Genomic DNA, 12,728 nt, shown 5'->3' on the forward strand with positions numbered 1-12,728 from the left:
GGTCACGTGACCGCCAAAGCGTGCCGCGCGTGCGGGTATATGAGCTACACCTGTTGATCACGTGACCACTGAAGCACGCCACGCTTGAGAGGCGTGGCTTTCGGTTTCGGTTTCTGGTTGTGCTTTATAATGCAGCCCGATAACGGGCTTTTCAGTGTTCCCGAGTTGGTTTTGAGATAAATATCTTCTCGACGAGTTTGTGTCTTGCCCGTCATTTCGTCCGTATCAAGCAAGAGCCCCGGCTCTTCAATACTACAACTTGCGTGATGAAGATGATGATGAATTAGCTGTGCAGTACTGATGACGATGAAGGTGATGACGATGATGAATGTACTGCACAGCCAGAAAGAGCATTACAGTTACCCATTACGTGGGTAACTAGCGCAAGTGGAAGCTGCCGCACCTGCGTTTTCCATACGCACGACTCTTTGTCTCTTTGTCTACCCTTCTACTGTACACTATGTACAGTATTTTATTTCTTGTAATATGTTTTAAATACTGTATTTTTCTTATTTTTTTAAGTTTTAAATTTTTAGGCTAGAAAATGCTTATTTTACCACAAAAATATTTAAAATAATAGTATATAAAAATACATTTATACCGCAAAATCCCGCGATATAGCGAAAAATCCGCGATATAATTTTACATATACTAGCGAGAAAAACCCGCGATGTACCGAAGCCGCGAAAAGTGAACCGCGATATAGCGAGGGACGACTGTGTATATATATATATATATATATATATATACATATATATATATATATATATATATATATATATATATATATTGTTACGGCCCGCGGATAAGATGTTATGTTTGCTGAGCGGAGGCACCGCGGTCCGAACAGTTTTCCCCGACTAAACCCGATTCCCGAACGTTGGCCGGATCGCGCCACAGATATTCAATTTGGAAACCTATAAGCGACCGAATGTAAAGAGGAAGGAGAAGACGTACAGAAGAGTAACGGGATTTATTATTTACACACACAAGCAAAAGGAGCAGTCAAAGTTATATACAGGGAACATGGAAAAAGCAGGTGACACAGTGAAAATACTAGCTTATACAAACTTAATTAAATACCCAGGACAGAACAAACAGAACAAACTCACGTACACAAGGATGGATGGAATGGCAGGAATGAATGCTGGAAGGAGGATTGGGAAGGTTCAGCTGGGGCAGATGTTTCGGGCTTGATCCCGCACGGGACGTCGGCTGGACCTCGACGGCCACCGATGCCACTGCTATCTGGTTCCCACGGGGTACGGGTTGAAGCTGCCTGGTGGAGTCAACGCTGCTTGTGGAGCCAAAGCTGCTTCTCTGGCTCACCTCAGGACGCGTCTGCCGTCTCTGCGCAACTGCTTGTAATTGACCATGAACCTTCTCTCTCTCTCGCAGGACCTTGCGCGCGCGCTTTTATAACGCCTCCGGCGATCAAGCCGCCGGCCTTCAGGACACGCCCATTGGGGTGCTCACCTCGGCCCTGGTTGGTCGCGCGACCCTCTGGCTCCGCCCTTGATGACGACGAGCGGGCACGCCTTTCTTCCCCGACCCGAGCACATGTTCAATGGTGGTTTTGGAGGGGATGTAATATTGGCAATCGAGGCTTGGCCATGACGAAAGGGGAAATGGAGGTTTTGGGAATGGGAATGAAGAATGAAGGGAATCTATCTTATTTCACTTGGTGCAATGGAGTGTCATTTTAATGGAAGACAAAGCCATAACCTAATACACAGAATAAGGAAATAAACTACTGAACAAGGGTATTATAGTGTCCTTCAATGTATGCTTTATGGAATTAACTACCGGAACGCCCTTTGACCTTTATACACACTGGAGCAAGGAGGGCTCAGACTAAAACAATAATTCACAACCATTTACAATACAATACAACACAATAAAAAAAAAACTCAATCCTCATATCCGCAACAATATATATATAATATATAGTGGAGTTGGGAGAATCCAGGAAACATCAGATCCACACCGGTGAGGCCCGGCCTATTCGTCAGCCCGCCCGACGGCTCCCTTGGAGCAAGAGGGAGGAAGCTGATGAGCAGGTAGAAAAGATGCTCGATGCAGGTGTCATCGAGCCCTCGGGAAGTCCCTGGATGTCACCCGTTGTGCTGGTCAAAAAGAAGGATGGGACCACGCGTTTCTGCGTGGACTATCGCCAGCTAAACAACGTGACACTCAAGGACTCATATCCCCTGCCAATAATTGACGATACCCTCGATGCCGTTGCGGGCTCAAATTGGTTTTCAACCCTAGACCTCAAGAGTGGGTATTGGCAGGTGGAGATGGATAGGGCAGGGAAGGAGAAAATGGCATTTTCCACAGGTAAGGGGCTGTATCAGTTCACTGTGATGCCGTTTGGTTTGTGTAACGCCCCCGCTACCTTTGAGAGATTAATGGAACATTTGCTAGGCGGCATGCCATGGCAGTCCTGCCTGGTATATCCGAATGACGTCCTAGTACATGCCAAAACATTCCCCCAGGCTATAGCTAATTTGGACCAGGTGTTTGGGTGCCTCAGACAGGCAGGTGTTACATATTTATGTGAATGTATGTGAATTACTATTCAGGTCTTTGCTTATCAATGTGTAGTCGATTAAAGGTTGTTGCGATTAAAGGGTCAGGAGCCCTTCTGGGAAAAAGGAGACCGGAAACGGAAGGAAAAAAGACACGAGGTCCTGGAGAAGCGACGATTCTTCTTCTTCCTCGCCGAGCTCGGACGCGAGCGGTATCGCTATTGAGCAACGTAACGGAATCGGCGTTTAAAAGCCCGTCTGGCGAGAGGAGTTACCAGGACGTGTAACTACCCTTTGACACGTCAAGTCACTGTGGGTTCGTGCACGGAACCAAGCGTCCGGCACAGTTCACCTCACTGTCTACAAGGCTGCGTACGGGTCGCACATTGGGCCTCGCGCGCTGGGCAAGCCGCGTGTTGCTTTGCCCGCTTTGCTTTACCCACTTTGCTTGGCCAGGAGGTGTGCGCTGCAGCCGTTGTTCCCGGTACGGGACGTGCCCGGTGGAAGCACGTCAGGAAGGATCCGTTCAACCGCCCATGTACGGAGATCGAACTACAGGAGTACGGAGACATTGTGAGAGACATTGACCACGGAGGGAGTCGGGAGTGGGGCTCACGTGAGGAATGTATAAGATGGCCATCTTAGAGTTAATGTAGATGAGTTTACATCTTGGTAATATTGATTGCTGATTGTTGATGGTTGATTGCTCGGGGAATATATCATTGATGATTCCGGATTCTTGGTGTGGGGTTTTTTCTTGATTGGAATTCATATTGATTGCGTTACAAAAGCGCATACATAATAGATCTTTCTGGCGGAGTTCCTCTCACGGTCCGGGGGTCACCGAGACCAGGTAGTCACCAGGAGGACCACGTAACAGAATTGGGGGCTCGTCCAAATTACGATTTGCGGATTCGCAATTGGGTCTACGTCCGGGATTTAAAATTGTATAACATAATAAAATAATAGTTTTTATTAATTAAAATTTATTAATTAATTATTAATTGGTAAATTTTTGAGAAATTGTGGTAAAGTCTTGGGGGAAGGTTAACAGGTGTTAACGATAGTCACCATGGCGTTTGTTGCACAGAACTTTGCGGTAACACCTAGTGAGGCACAGTTCCGAGCGTTACTAAAAGCGGACCTCTTGAAATTGGCCAAACATTTTAACTTGGAGGTCCGAACTAATTTGAGGAAGGCAGAGTTGCAGACCACGGTGATACAGTTTATGGTGGGATTAGGAACATGGGACAAGTTAGCCTGGGAGTGGCTACCCGAAGAACCAGAAGACGTTGAGCTCCGGAAACTGGAGTTGCAATTACGGAGCCAGGAACGGATCAAAGAAGAAGAAAGGAAAGCAGAAAAGGAAAGAGCAGAAGAAGAAAGGAACGCAGAAAAGGAAAGAGCAGAAGAAGAAAGGAAAGCAGAAAAGGAAAGAGCAGAAGAAGAAAGGAAAGCAGAAGAGAGGAGAGAAGAGAAACAAGCAGAGGAAAGGAGAGTGGAACGAGAACTCCAGGAAAGGTTAAAAGAAAAAGAAAGGAAAGCAGAAGAGAGGAGAGAAGAGAAACTAGCAGAGGAAAGGAGAGTGGAACGAGAACTCCAGGAAAGGTTAGCAGAAGAAGAAAGGAAAGCAGAAAAGGAAAGAGCAGAAGAAGAAAGGAAAGCAGAAAAGGAAAGAGCAGAAGAAGAAAGGAAAGCAGAAGAGAGGAGAGAAGAGAAACAAGCAGAGGAAAGGAGAGTGGAACGAGAACTCCAGGAAAGGTTAGCAGAAGAAGAAAGGAAAGCAGAAAAGGAAAGAGCAGAAGCAGAAAGGAAAGCAGAAGAGAGGAGAGAAGAGAAACAAGCAGAGGAAAGGAGAGTGGAACGAGAACTCCAGGAAAGGTTAGAAGGGAGAAAAGCAGAGGAGAGGAGAGCTGCAAGGGACCTCGAAGCAGAGGAGAGAAAAGCGGAAAGGGAATTAAAGGAACGTGACATGGAGCTTCAGCAGGAAATTAAATTCAAGGAGCTGGAGTTAATGAGAGAACGGGGAGAGGTACCACCCTTGCTGACGGGGTCGACACCTAGCCAGAACACCTGGGATGTGGGCAGACATGTGAGGCTGGTTCCACCCTTCAGTGAAAAGGAAGTCGCGAAATTTTTTCCACACTTTGAGAAAGTGGCTCGACAGTTAAACTGGCCGGAGGAGGCCTGGACCATACTAGTGCAAAGTGTGCTGGTGGGAAAAGCTCAAGAGATTTATTCGGCGCTACCAATGGACCAATGTGCAGATTATGAGGTATTGAAGAAGCACATCCTCAAAGCCTATGAGTTGGTTCCTGAAGCTTACCGGCAAAAATTCAGGAATGCCAGGAAGAGGGAGAGTGAGACCCATGTGGAGTTTGCCAGAGTGAAAGAAAACATGTTTGATCGGTGGTGTGAGTCAAAAGGAGTCGGGAAAGACTTCGAAACATTGCGTGACTTGATCGTGGTGGAGGAATTTGAACAGTGTGTCCACGAGGACATCAAAGTGTACCTGCAGGAAAAGAAAGTACCAAAGTTGTGGGACGCAGCCACCATGGCAGATGATTATGCCTTAACACACCGGATAGGGGTCCACGAACCTAACTCCTCGCCTAGATCTCCGCAGGGGAGGTGTGGACCAGCAGGTGCGGAGAACGACAATACATGGCGGCGGCCTCGAGATGAATACGGGGACAACGCTGATACCCGAACTGTTCGAAATCAGGGGGCTACGGGCCCAAGACAAACTTATTTCCCGGGGGGCCCGAGGCAGACCACGAGTTTTTCCTCCGGGCCTACTTGGGCCTTTTGCAAAAAACCTGGACACTTGATGTCCAGTTGTTACCTCATGAAAAGGGACAACCCAGAGCGGAGTCCGACTGGTACAACTCCGAATGCGATGGCAAACGTAAGAAATCGCCCACAGAAGAGTTACCAACCATTTATTTATGAGGGGTTGGTCTCACTCAAGGGAGACTTGACTAACCCAAGACCGGTTAGGGTTTTGAAGGACACAGGAGCACATCAATCTTTAATGCTTGAGGGCATCTTGCCATTGTCAGAGGAGACGGCAACTGGTGATAGTGTTCGTTTACAGGGGATTGGTGGCTGTGTTAGAGCTCCACTTCATGTCATCCATTTGGAGTCCGAGTTAGTGTCAGGACCGGTCACCGTAGGTTTACAAGCCACTCTTCCTGTAGAGGGAGTGTTCTTGGTTATCGGGAATGATTTGGCCGGTGATCAAGTTTATGGTAACCCGATGGTTGGTAGAAAGCCCAGCAGGGAAAATAACACCCCACCAGCTCGGGATGGCGACAAAAGTTCCAAGTTATTTGTAGGGGGACTGAACTTCAACACAGAGGAAGAAGTTCTGACCTCTGTCTTCAACAGATATGGGCCGCTGGTGGAAGTGCGGGTGGTAAAAGACAGGGAAACGCAATGGTCAACAGGGTTCGGCTTTGTCACGTTTGCAAGCACAAGAGACGCCAGGGAGGCAGAGAAGAATTGGAATGGTAAGGATTTGGAGGGTCGGACCATAACAGTAGGGAAGGCCTTTTGTAGGCGTCGAGAGGTCTACAGAAGAGGACAACTTGGCAGTAGTTTTGGTGTTGGCAGCAGCCGATATTACTATGGAGGCTCCCAGAGTTACGGCACCTCCCGAAAGAATGAAGGTCGGAGCACTGGCCGAGAAGGAGACCGCCAGTCAGGTAACGGCTGGGACAAGGGGTCCCACCGTAACTGTTAGGAGTCTGGAGAAGTTGAAGCACTATATACGGGGGAGCCGCCGAGCCGGGGCTCCTACACGGACTAACCGTGAACGCCACGTTCTTAAAGGCGTCCAGGTAGTGAACTTTCCTGCACGGACTAACCGTGAACTCCACGTTCTTAAAGGCGTCCATGTAATGAACTTTCCTCCCCGGACTAACCGTGAACTCCACATTCCTGAAGGCGTCCATGTAGGGAATACTCCGCTGGGCCTCCCGAAAAAGTGCTATAGAGAGGTTTAAATTTGGGGGCTTTGGTCACCACCTCTTAACCGTCATTCAAGAGAAACTAGAAGTGGTTGCCGCTTGGTCCAGAGGGAATTAATCTAGGGGATTGTGTGAAATTTTGTTGCTTTATTTTTAAGTGATGACTGTGCCCGGGGGGAACTGATGAGTTGGAGGGGGGGGGGGGGGGTGAGTTATCTGGTTTGTTTATCCAAGTTGGCTGGCAAAGAAAGTTTTCGCTGGGTTCAAACTTTCTTTCTTGAAGGGGGGGAGTGTTACATATTTATGTGAATGTATGTGAATTACTATTCAGGTCTTTGATAATCAATGTGTAGTCGATTAAAGGTTGTTGTGATTAAAGGGTCAGGAGCCCTTCTGGGAAAAAGGAGACCGGAAACGGAAGGAAAAAAGACACGAGGTCCTGGAGAAGCGACGATTCTTCTTCTTCCTCGCCGAGCTCGGACGCGAGCGGTATCGCTATTGAGCAACGTAACGGAATCGGCGTTTAAAAGCCCGTCTGGCGAGAGGAGTTACCGGGACGTGTAACTACCCTTTGACACGTCAAGTCACTGTGGGTTCGTGCACGGAACCAAGCGTCCGGCACAGTTCGCCTCACCGTCTACAAGGCCGCGTACGGGTCGCACGTTGGGCCTCGCGCGCTGGGCAAGCCACGTGTTGCTTTGCCCGCTTTGCTTTACCCGCTTTGCGTGGCCAGGAGGTGTGCGCTGCAGCCGTTGTTCCCGGTACGGGGACGTGCCCGGTGGAAGCACGTCAGGAAGGATCCGTTCAACCGCCCACGTGCGGAGATCGAACTACAGGAGTACGGAGACATTGTGAGAGACATTGACCATGGAGGGAGTCGGGAGTGGGGCTCACGTGAGGAATGTATAAGATGGCCATCTTAGAGTTAATGTAGATGAGTTTACATCTTGGTAATATTGATTGCTGATTGTTGATGGTTGATTGCTCGGGGAATATATCATTGATGATTCCGGATTCTTGGTGTGGGGTTTTTTCTTGATTGGAATTCATATTGATTGCGTTACAAAAGCGCATACATAATAGATCTTTCTGGCGGAGTTCCTCTCACGGTCCGGGGGTCACCGAAACCAGGTAGTCACCAGGAGGACCACGTAACACAGGGCTGAAATTGAGTCCGAGCAAGTGCACTTTGTTTGCAAGAGAGGTGGCCTATCTAGCTTACGTTATCGGTCACAAGGGGGTAAAAACAGACCCAGGCAAAATTACAGCGGTAGAGGAGTGGCCCGCACCACGTACCATCAAGGAGGTGCGGGGATTTTTGGGACTCTGCTCCTACTACCGGCGCTTTGTGGCGAAATTTGCAGAGTTGGCCCGGCCCCTTCACCGGCTTACGGAGAAGGGGACGCGATTTAATTGGACAAGGGAGTGCCAAGAGGCCTTCCTAAAAGTGAAGGGGTGTTTGACATCCGCACCCATTCTAGCATACCCCACTAGTGACGGGACATTTACCCTGGACACGGATGCAAGCCATGAAGGATTGGGCGCAGTTTTGTGTGAGACACAGGAGGGCGTGGAGAGAGTGATTGCTTATTATAGTCAGGCCTTGAGTAGACCCGAACGAAATTATTGCGTCACCCGCAAGGAACTGTTGGCTATGCTGGCTGCCATGAACCATTTCCACCCGTACTTGTACGGGCGGAAATTTTTGGTTCGAACTGGCCATTCCTCCTTGCAATGGCTCCTTCGGTTCAAGGAACCGGGAGGGCCAAATTGCAAGGTGGTTGGAAAAGTTGCAGCAGTACGATTTTAATGTGACCCATAGGGCCGGGAAGGCCCATGGGAATGCTGACGCACTCTCGGCGTCCTTGTCTGGGGCAAAACTGTAAATTTTGTGCGAGATACGAGGAGAGGGAGCAATTGGGCGATTCTGCCCCGATCCTCGTCGTCCGTGCAACCCGGGTGAGAGGGCCAATTTTGCCACTAACCACAGATGAAGAATTTGGAACTTTGGCGTGGAGCACGGCCCAGCAGGAGGATCCCGTCCTGGGACCGGTGTACAAATGGGTGCGATTGGGGCAAAGAGCTAATGGGGAAGAGGTCACCCCCCTCGGGGCACAAACAAAGGCATATTGGGTTCAGTGGCAGACCCTGGAATTGAAGGATAACATCTTGTATCGCAAGTGGGTGGAGGTTCCCTCTGAGAGACCTTCCTGGCTGGTGATAGTCCCAGACAAATTCAAAAACATCATATTACAACAGGTGCATGGTACCCGCTCCGGCGGCCATTTGGGCAGGACAAAGACAACATCTCCGGTCCGCCGGAGGTTCTATTGGGTTAATATGGGGCGCGATATACAGGACTGGTGTCGGAGATGCGATGCCTGTACTGCTAAAAAGGGACCAGCACGGAGGATGAGGCCCCCCTTCAATTACACCAGGTGGGGGCCCCCCTTGAGCGGGTGGCTATGGATATTCTAGGACCACTACCCCACACCCGCCAAGGTAATAAGTACATCCTCGTTGTAATGGACCATTTCACCAAGTGGCCGTAGGCCTACGCCCTCCCCAACCAAGAAGCCGGGGTGGTAGCGCAGGCCTTCGTGGAAGGATTTGTATGTCGGCATGGGATTCCACAGGAGCTGCACACCGATCAGGGTCGAAATTTTGAAAGTCAATTGCCAAAAGATGTGTGCAGACTCCTGTCAATTAGGAAAACCAGGACAACGCCCCTCAGACCCCAATCTGACGGGATGGTGGAAAGGTTCAATCGAACATTGGTCCAACAACTGGCCTTGTTCACCACCAACTGTCAGGATGACTGGGACGAACATCTCCCATACTTATTGATGGCCTACCGAACTAGCCAGCACGGGGCCACCGCATGCAGTCCAGCGTTGCTTATGTATGGGCAGGAGTTGCGGGCTCCCGCCGACTTGCGATGCGGTCCCGTGCCAGACACCACCGACACCGCCGAGGGAGGGTTACGCACGTCACCTGGAGGAAGGCATGGAGAGGGTCCACGCCTTCGCCCGCCGCCATCTCCATCTGGCGGGGGCCAAGATGAAGCGCAGGTACGACCACCAGAGCCAGGGGAGCCAGTACGCTCCGGGATGAAGATTTGGTTCTTTAATCCCCGGAGGCGGAAGGGTAGGTGCCCAAAACTCACCTCTCCCTGGCAAGGCCCGGGGGTCATCCTGTCGCAAGTCTGTGACGTGGTCGTAAAGATCAAAATGGGGCCACGAGCCCTCCCTCGGATCGTCCATGCTGACCGTATAAGACCTTATACCGGCGAGCAGGTGCCCTCGTGGATTGCCTCGGCTTTCGATGCCGAGGCAGGACCCAGTACCTCTTGTGAGGGGGGCTCATAGTGCCAGAGGACTGGGAGTGATAGTGAGAGATGCCCAATGTAGAGGGATGGTAAATCCACCATCCCTCACATCCACCAGGGCACATGAGCAGTAGTTTATGGGGTTATGGCGGTGAAAACCTAGCCAGGGAGGGTTCGGTTATTGATAGGAGTTAGAAAGATGACCATAGGTAACTGTAGGGTTAAGTAGTGACATGGTACAGGTAGTAGGGGACGTAGGTAGGTTAGAATGGTTGTTAACGACGTGGTATGTGCAATAGTGTAAGGGATGACTGGGGATGCACTAAGTTAGAGGGAAACCAGTCAGCTTAGATGATGCAGTGTATGAGTGAGTAATTGTGATTGTGTATTGCATTGATTGAATGAGCCTGGGAGGAAAGATGGGTGCAAGAGCCACCAGGTGTGTGTGAGCACCAGGTGAGTGAGCAAGTGCAGGTGAAGCACAGGTGAATGGAGAATGGTTGAATGGAAACGATGGAATGGAGTATAGAATGGATGGTGTGTAGTGAGTAGTGTGGAATATGTGGAGTGGAGTGGTTGGTGCGAAAGGAGTGGATGGGGAAGATGGACCATTTCACGAATACCCGGGGAGGGTAGTTTAAAAGTAGGTAAATTGTGGTTGGATATTGGCATCTGTGGTGCGAGTAGTTGCACAGGAGTGTTGTGATTGGTGCATGAGTAAAGTGGAATTGGGTGGGCGTGTGGCTGAATTCGTAGTTATGATCATTGCCCACCATAGTTTTCCACCTGGTGTCCGGAGTAACCAATTCCCTTGGGGTTCCAACTGCATGCGGTCCGAATCCCTTGGGAGTTATGCTCGGAACGATGCCAGTTGGAGGCTATGGTCCTTGACCATGACATTACGTCACCAACTCCCTCGGAGCTTCAGCTGCATGCGGCTGCAGTTCCTTGGGGGTTGTTGTAGTTGCATGACCATTTGTAGTTATGGGCACTCCGCCACTGTTAGTCTGTCTGCCAGGTGAGGCCACAGGTAGGCTCTGGGAGCCAGTTAGAGATCAGGGGGTGAGAGAGCCAGGAGGGGCCTGCCCCAGTTAGGGTAGTTGTGTTGTTGTGAGTGGGGCCCAAGGATCCTAGGAGGAGGACCCGGGTAGCCCGATGCCAAGGAGGGCAGTCGAGTGGGGTAAGGGAGCCAGAGGGCCTTCCCCAGGTTAGGAAAGGAGCTAGGCAAGCTCGGGTGGTGACGTTCAGTGGCGGAGGTGCGCAGGTAAGTAAGACCTGCTAGGGGAGCCACACGACTCAGCCCCGAAATTGTGCAAGGGCGCAGAAGGAAGAATCGGGGGAGTGAGACCCCAAATTGGTGAGCGCCACAGATGGTCAGTGGGAATTGGTTTTTAGAACCGCATAGAGTAAAGTGGCCAATGGTTTTGCAGGGAAAGACCCCGGGTAGAGTAAAAGTTTTGAAGTCATTTAGAAGTATAGTTAGGATTGAAGTCTCTTCGCACCATCTACATCCACTCACCAAGGTGACAGGACTCCACACCATGGTTTTTTTGTTGCAAATGTTTTGGAATGGTGAGACGCATCATGACGTGGGGGTGACATTGTGCTTGTTTGTTGCATCTCTTCCTCCTTATGAGGAATTGATGAGAAATTGGGCTTGATGGCAAATTTGGTTAGAGGGATTGATAACGAATTTGGATTAGGGGAGATATGGGGAAGACGAGACGATAGTGACGAATTTGTAAATGTGTAGAGTTGTGTAAATACGGGGTAAGGGCAAGGGTAGTGTAGGTGACAGGGGGGGGTGACGTACGGTAGGGACGAGCTTTCTCCGCTCGCTGCCATGCGCACCTCACCTCTGCATTACCTTGTTTTGATGTGTACCCTTGCGACCTTGCCCCGATGCTTGCTGTGTCCTTTCCTTCCCCACTCACGGCTTGTTCTTTTGGGTCCGGGGGGGGGGGGGGGGGGAGTGCACAGGTAGCCGCACTTGTGTGCCCGAGCCGCCGCTGCACAGCCTGCCTGGCCCGGTACACCACCTTATGGACGGCACGACTTGCGGCCGAGCACCACTTTATGGACCACACATTTCTGTGGCCAAGCACCACACCCTTATGGACCCCACATGTTGGGGCTTGACCCCTCTGCTGGGACCGGCCATGATGGCCAGAGAGAGTCCTTGCTTGCGGACCACGGTGAGGTGGCCCCCTTTGCCATACAGGTGGACCACCCTTATTTGGCCCCTATTGGCCCCAATTAAAAATTGACGCCTTGTGTGCCTTTTTATTAGTTCAAATAGGCCACAAGGAAAGAACAAGACAACGGCAAGAAACATCGGACCAGCAGAGCAGGGGAAGCAGGAGCTGACAACCCGGTCAACAGTTTGTTTGTTGAAATGTGTGAAATGAGCACTGGATGGTGCTTTGGTGCTTTGGTGCTTTGTGATGCTCTTGTGCTCGGGGGTGCACTGCAATATCAATTGTGCATCCCCGGGCATTTGAGTATGGTGTATCGGTGCAGTGCAGTGCATGCTTCTTCCTCTCTTTTCAAAAGATTATTTTTGTCTCCCAAAATGACAGGTCCTGGGTTTGCAGTGTAAAGACCAAATAGTCTTGTAAATGATGCTCCCCACCGTAAATGTGTAGTTTCAAAACCATTCCGCAATTCGGTTATTCTGTGGGCGTGAGTCTGTTAGGTAGGATGCAATGTTGCAGGCGGGACATACGTAGTTGTTTTAAAACTGTCGCACTCAAGGGTAAGGTTAATAGTAGAGGGCTACTACACCTGAGTGTCACATTAAGTAAAGTTATTTCGGGCCGGGACGGCCCAAGAGGAAAGACGGGTGCTGTGTTACGGTTTTTAGAACCTTCACTCGTAAATTTTGGTAAATGTTTCCCT

General features: G+C 50.1%; 1 protein-coding gene across 1 annotated transcript; it reads left to right on the top strand.

Moving 5' to 3' along the window:
- Positions 1 to 3,100: 3,100 nt before the first annotated feature.
- Positions 3,101 to 10,721, top strand: LOC144891091 (uncharacterized). Its single transcript, XM_078773477.1, has 3 exons — positions 3,101 to 4,052; positions 4,140 to 4,945; positions 10,609 to 10,721. Exons 1-3 carry the CDS (start codon positions 3,604 to 3,606, stop codon positions 10,719 to 10,721), a joined length of 1,368 nt encoding a protein of 455 aa, XP_078629603.1. The 5' UTR covers positions 3,101 to 3,603.
- The last annotated feature ends 2,007 nt before the right edge of the window (positions 10,722 to 12,728 follow it).

Source organism: Myxine glutinosa, chromosome 3, assembly GCF_964187855.1.
Source record: "Myxine glutinosa chromosome 3, kmMyxGlut1.1, whole genome shotgun sequence".
Lineage (NCBI taxonomy): Eukaryota > Metazoa > Chordata > Myxini > Myxiniformes > Myxinidae > Myxine > Myxine glutinosa.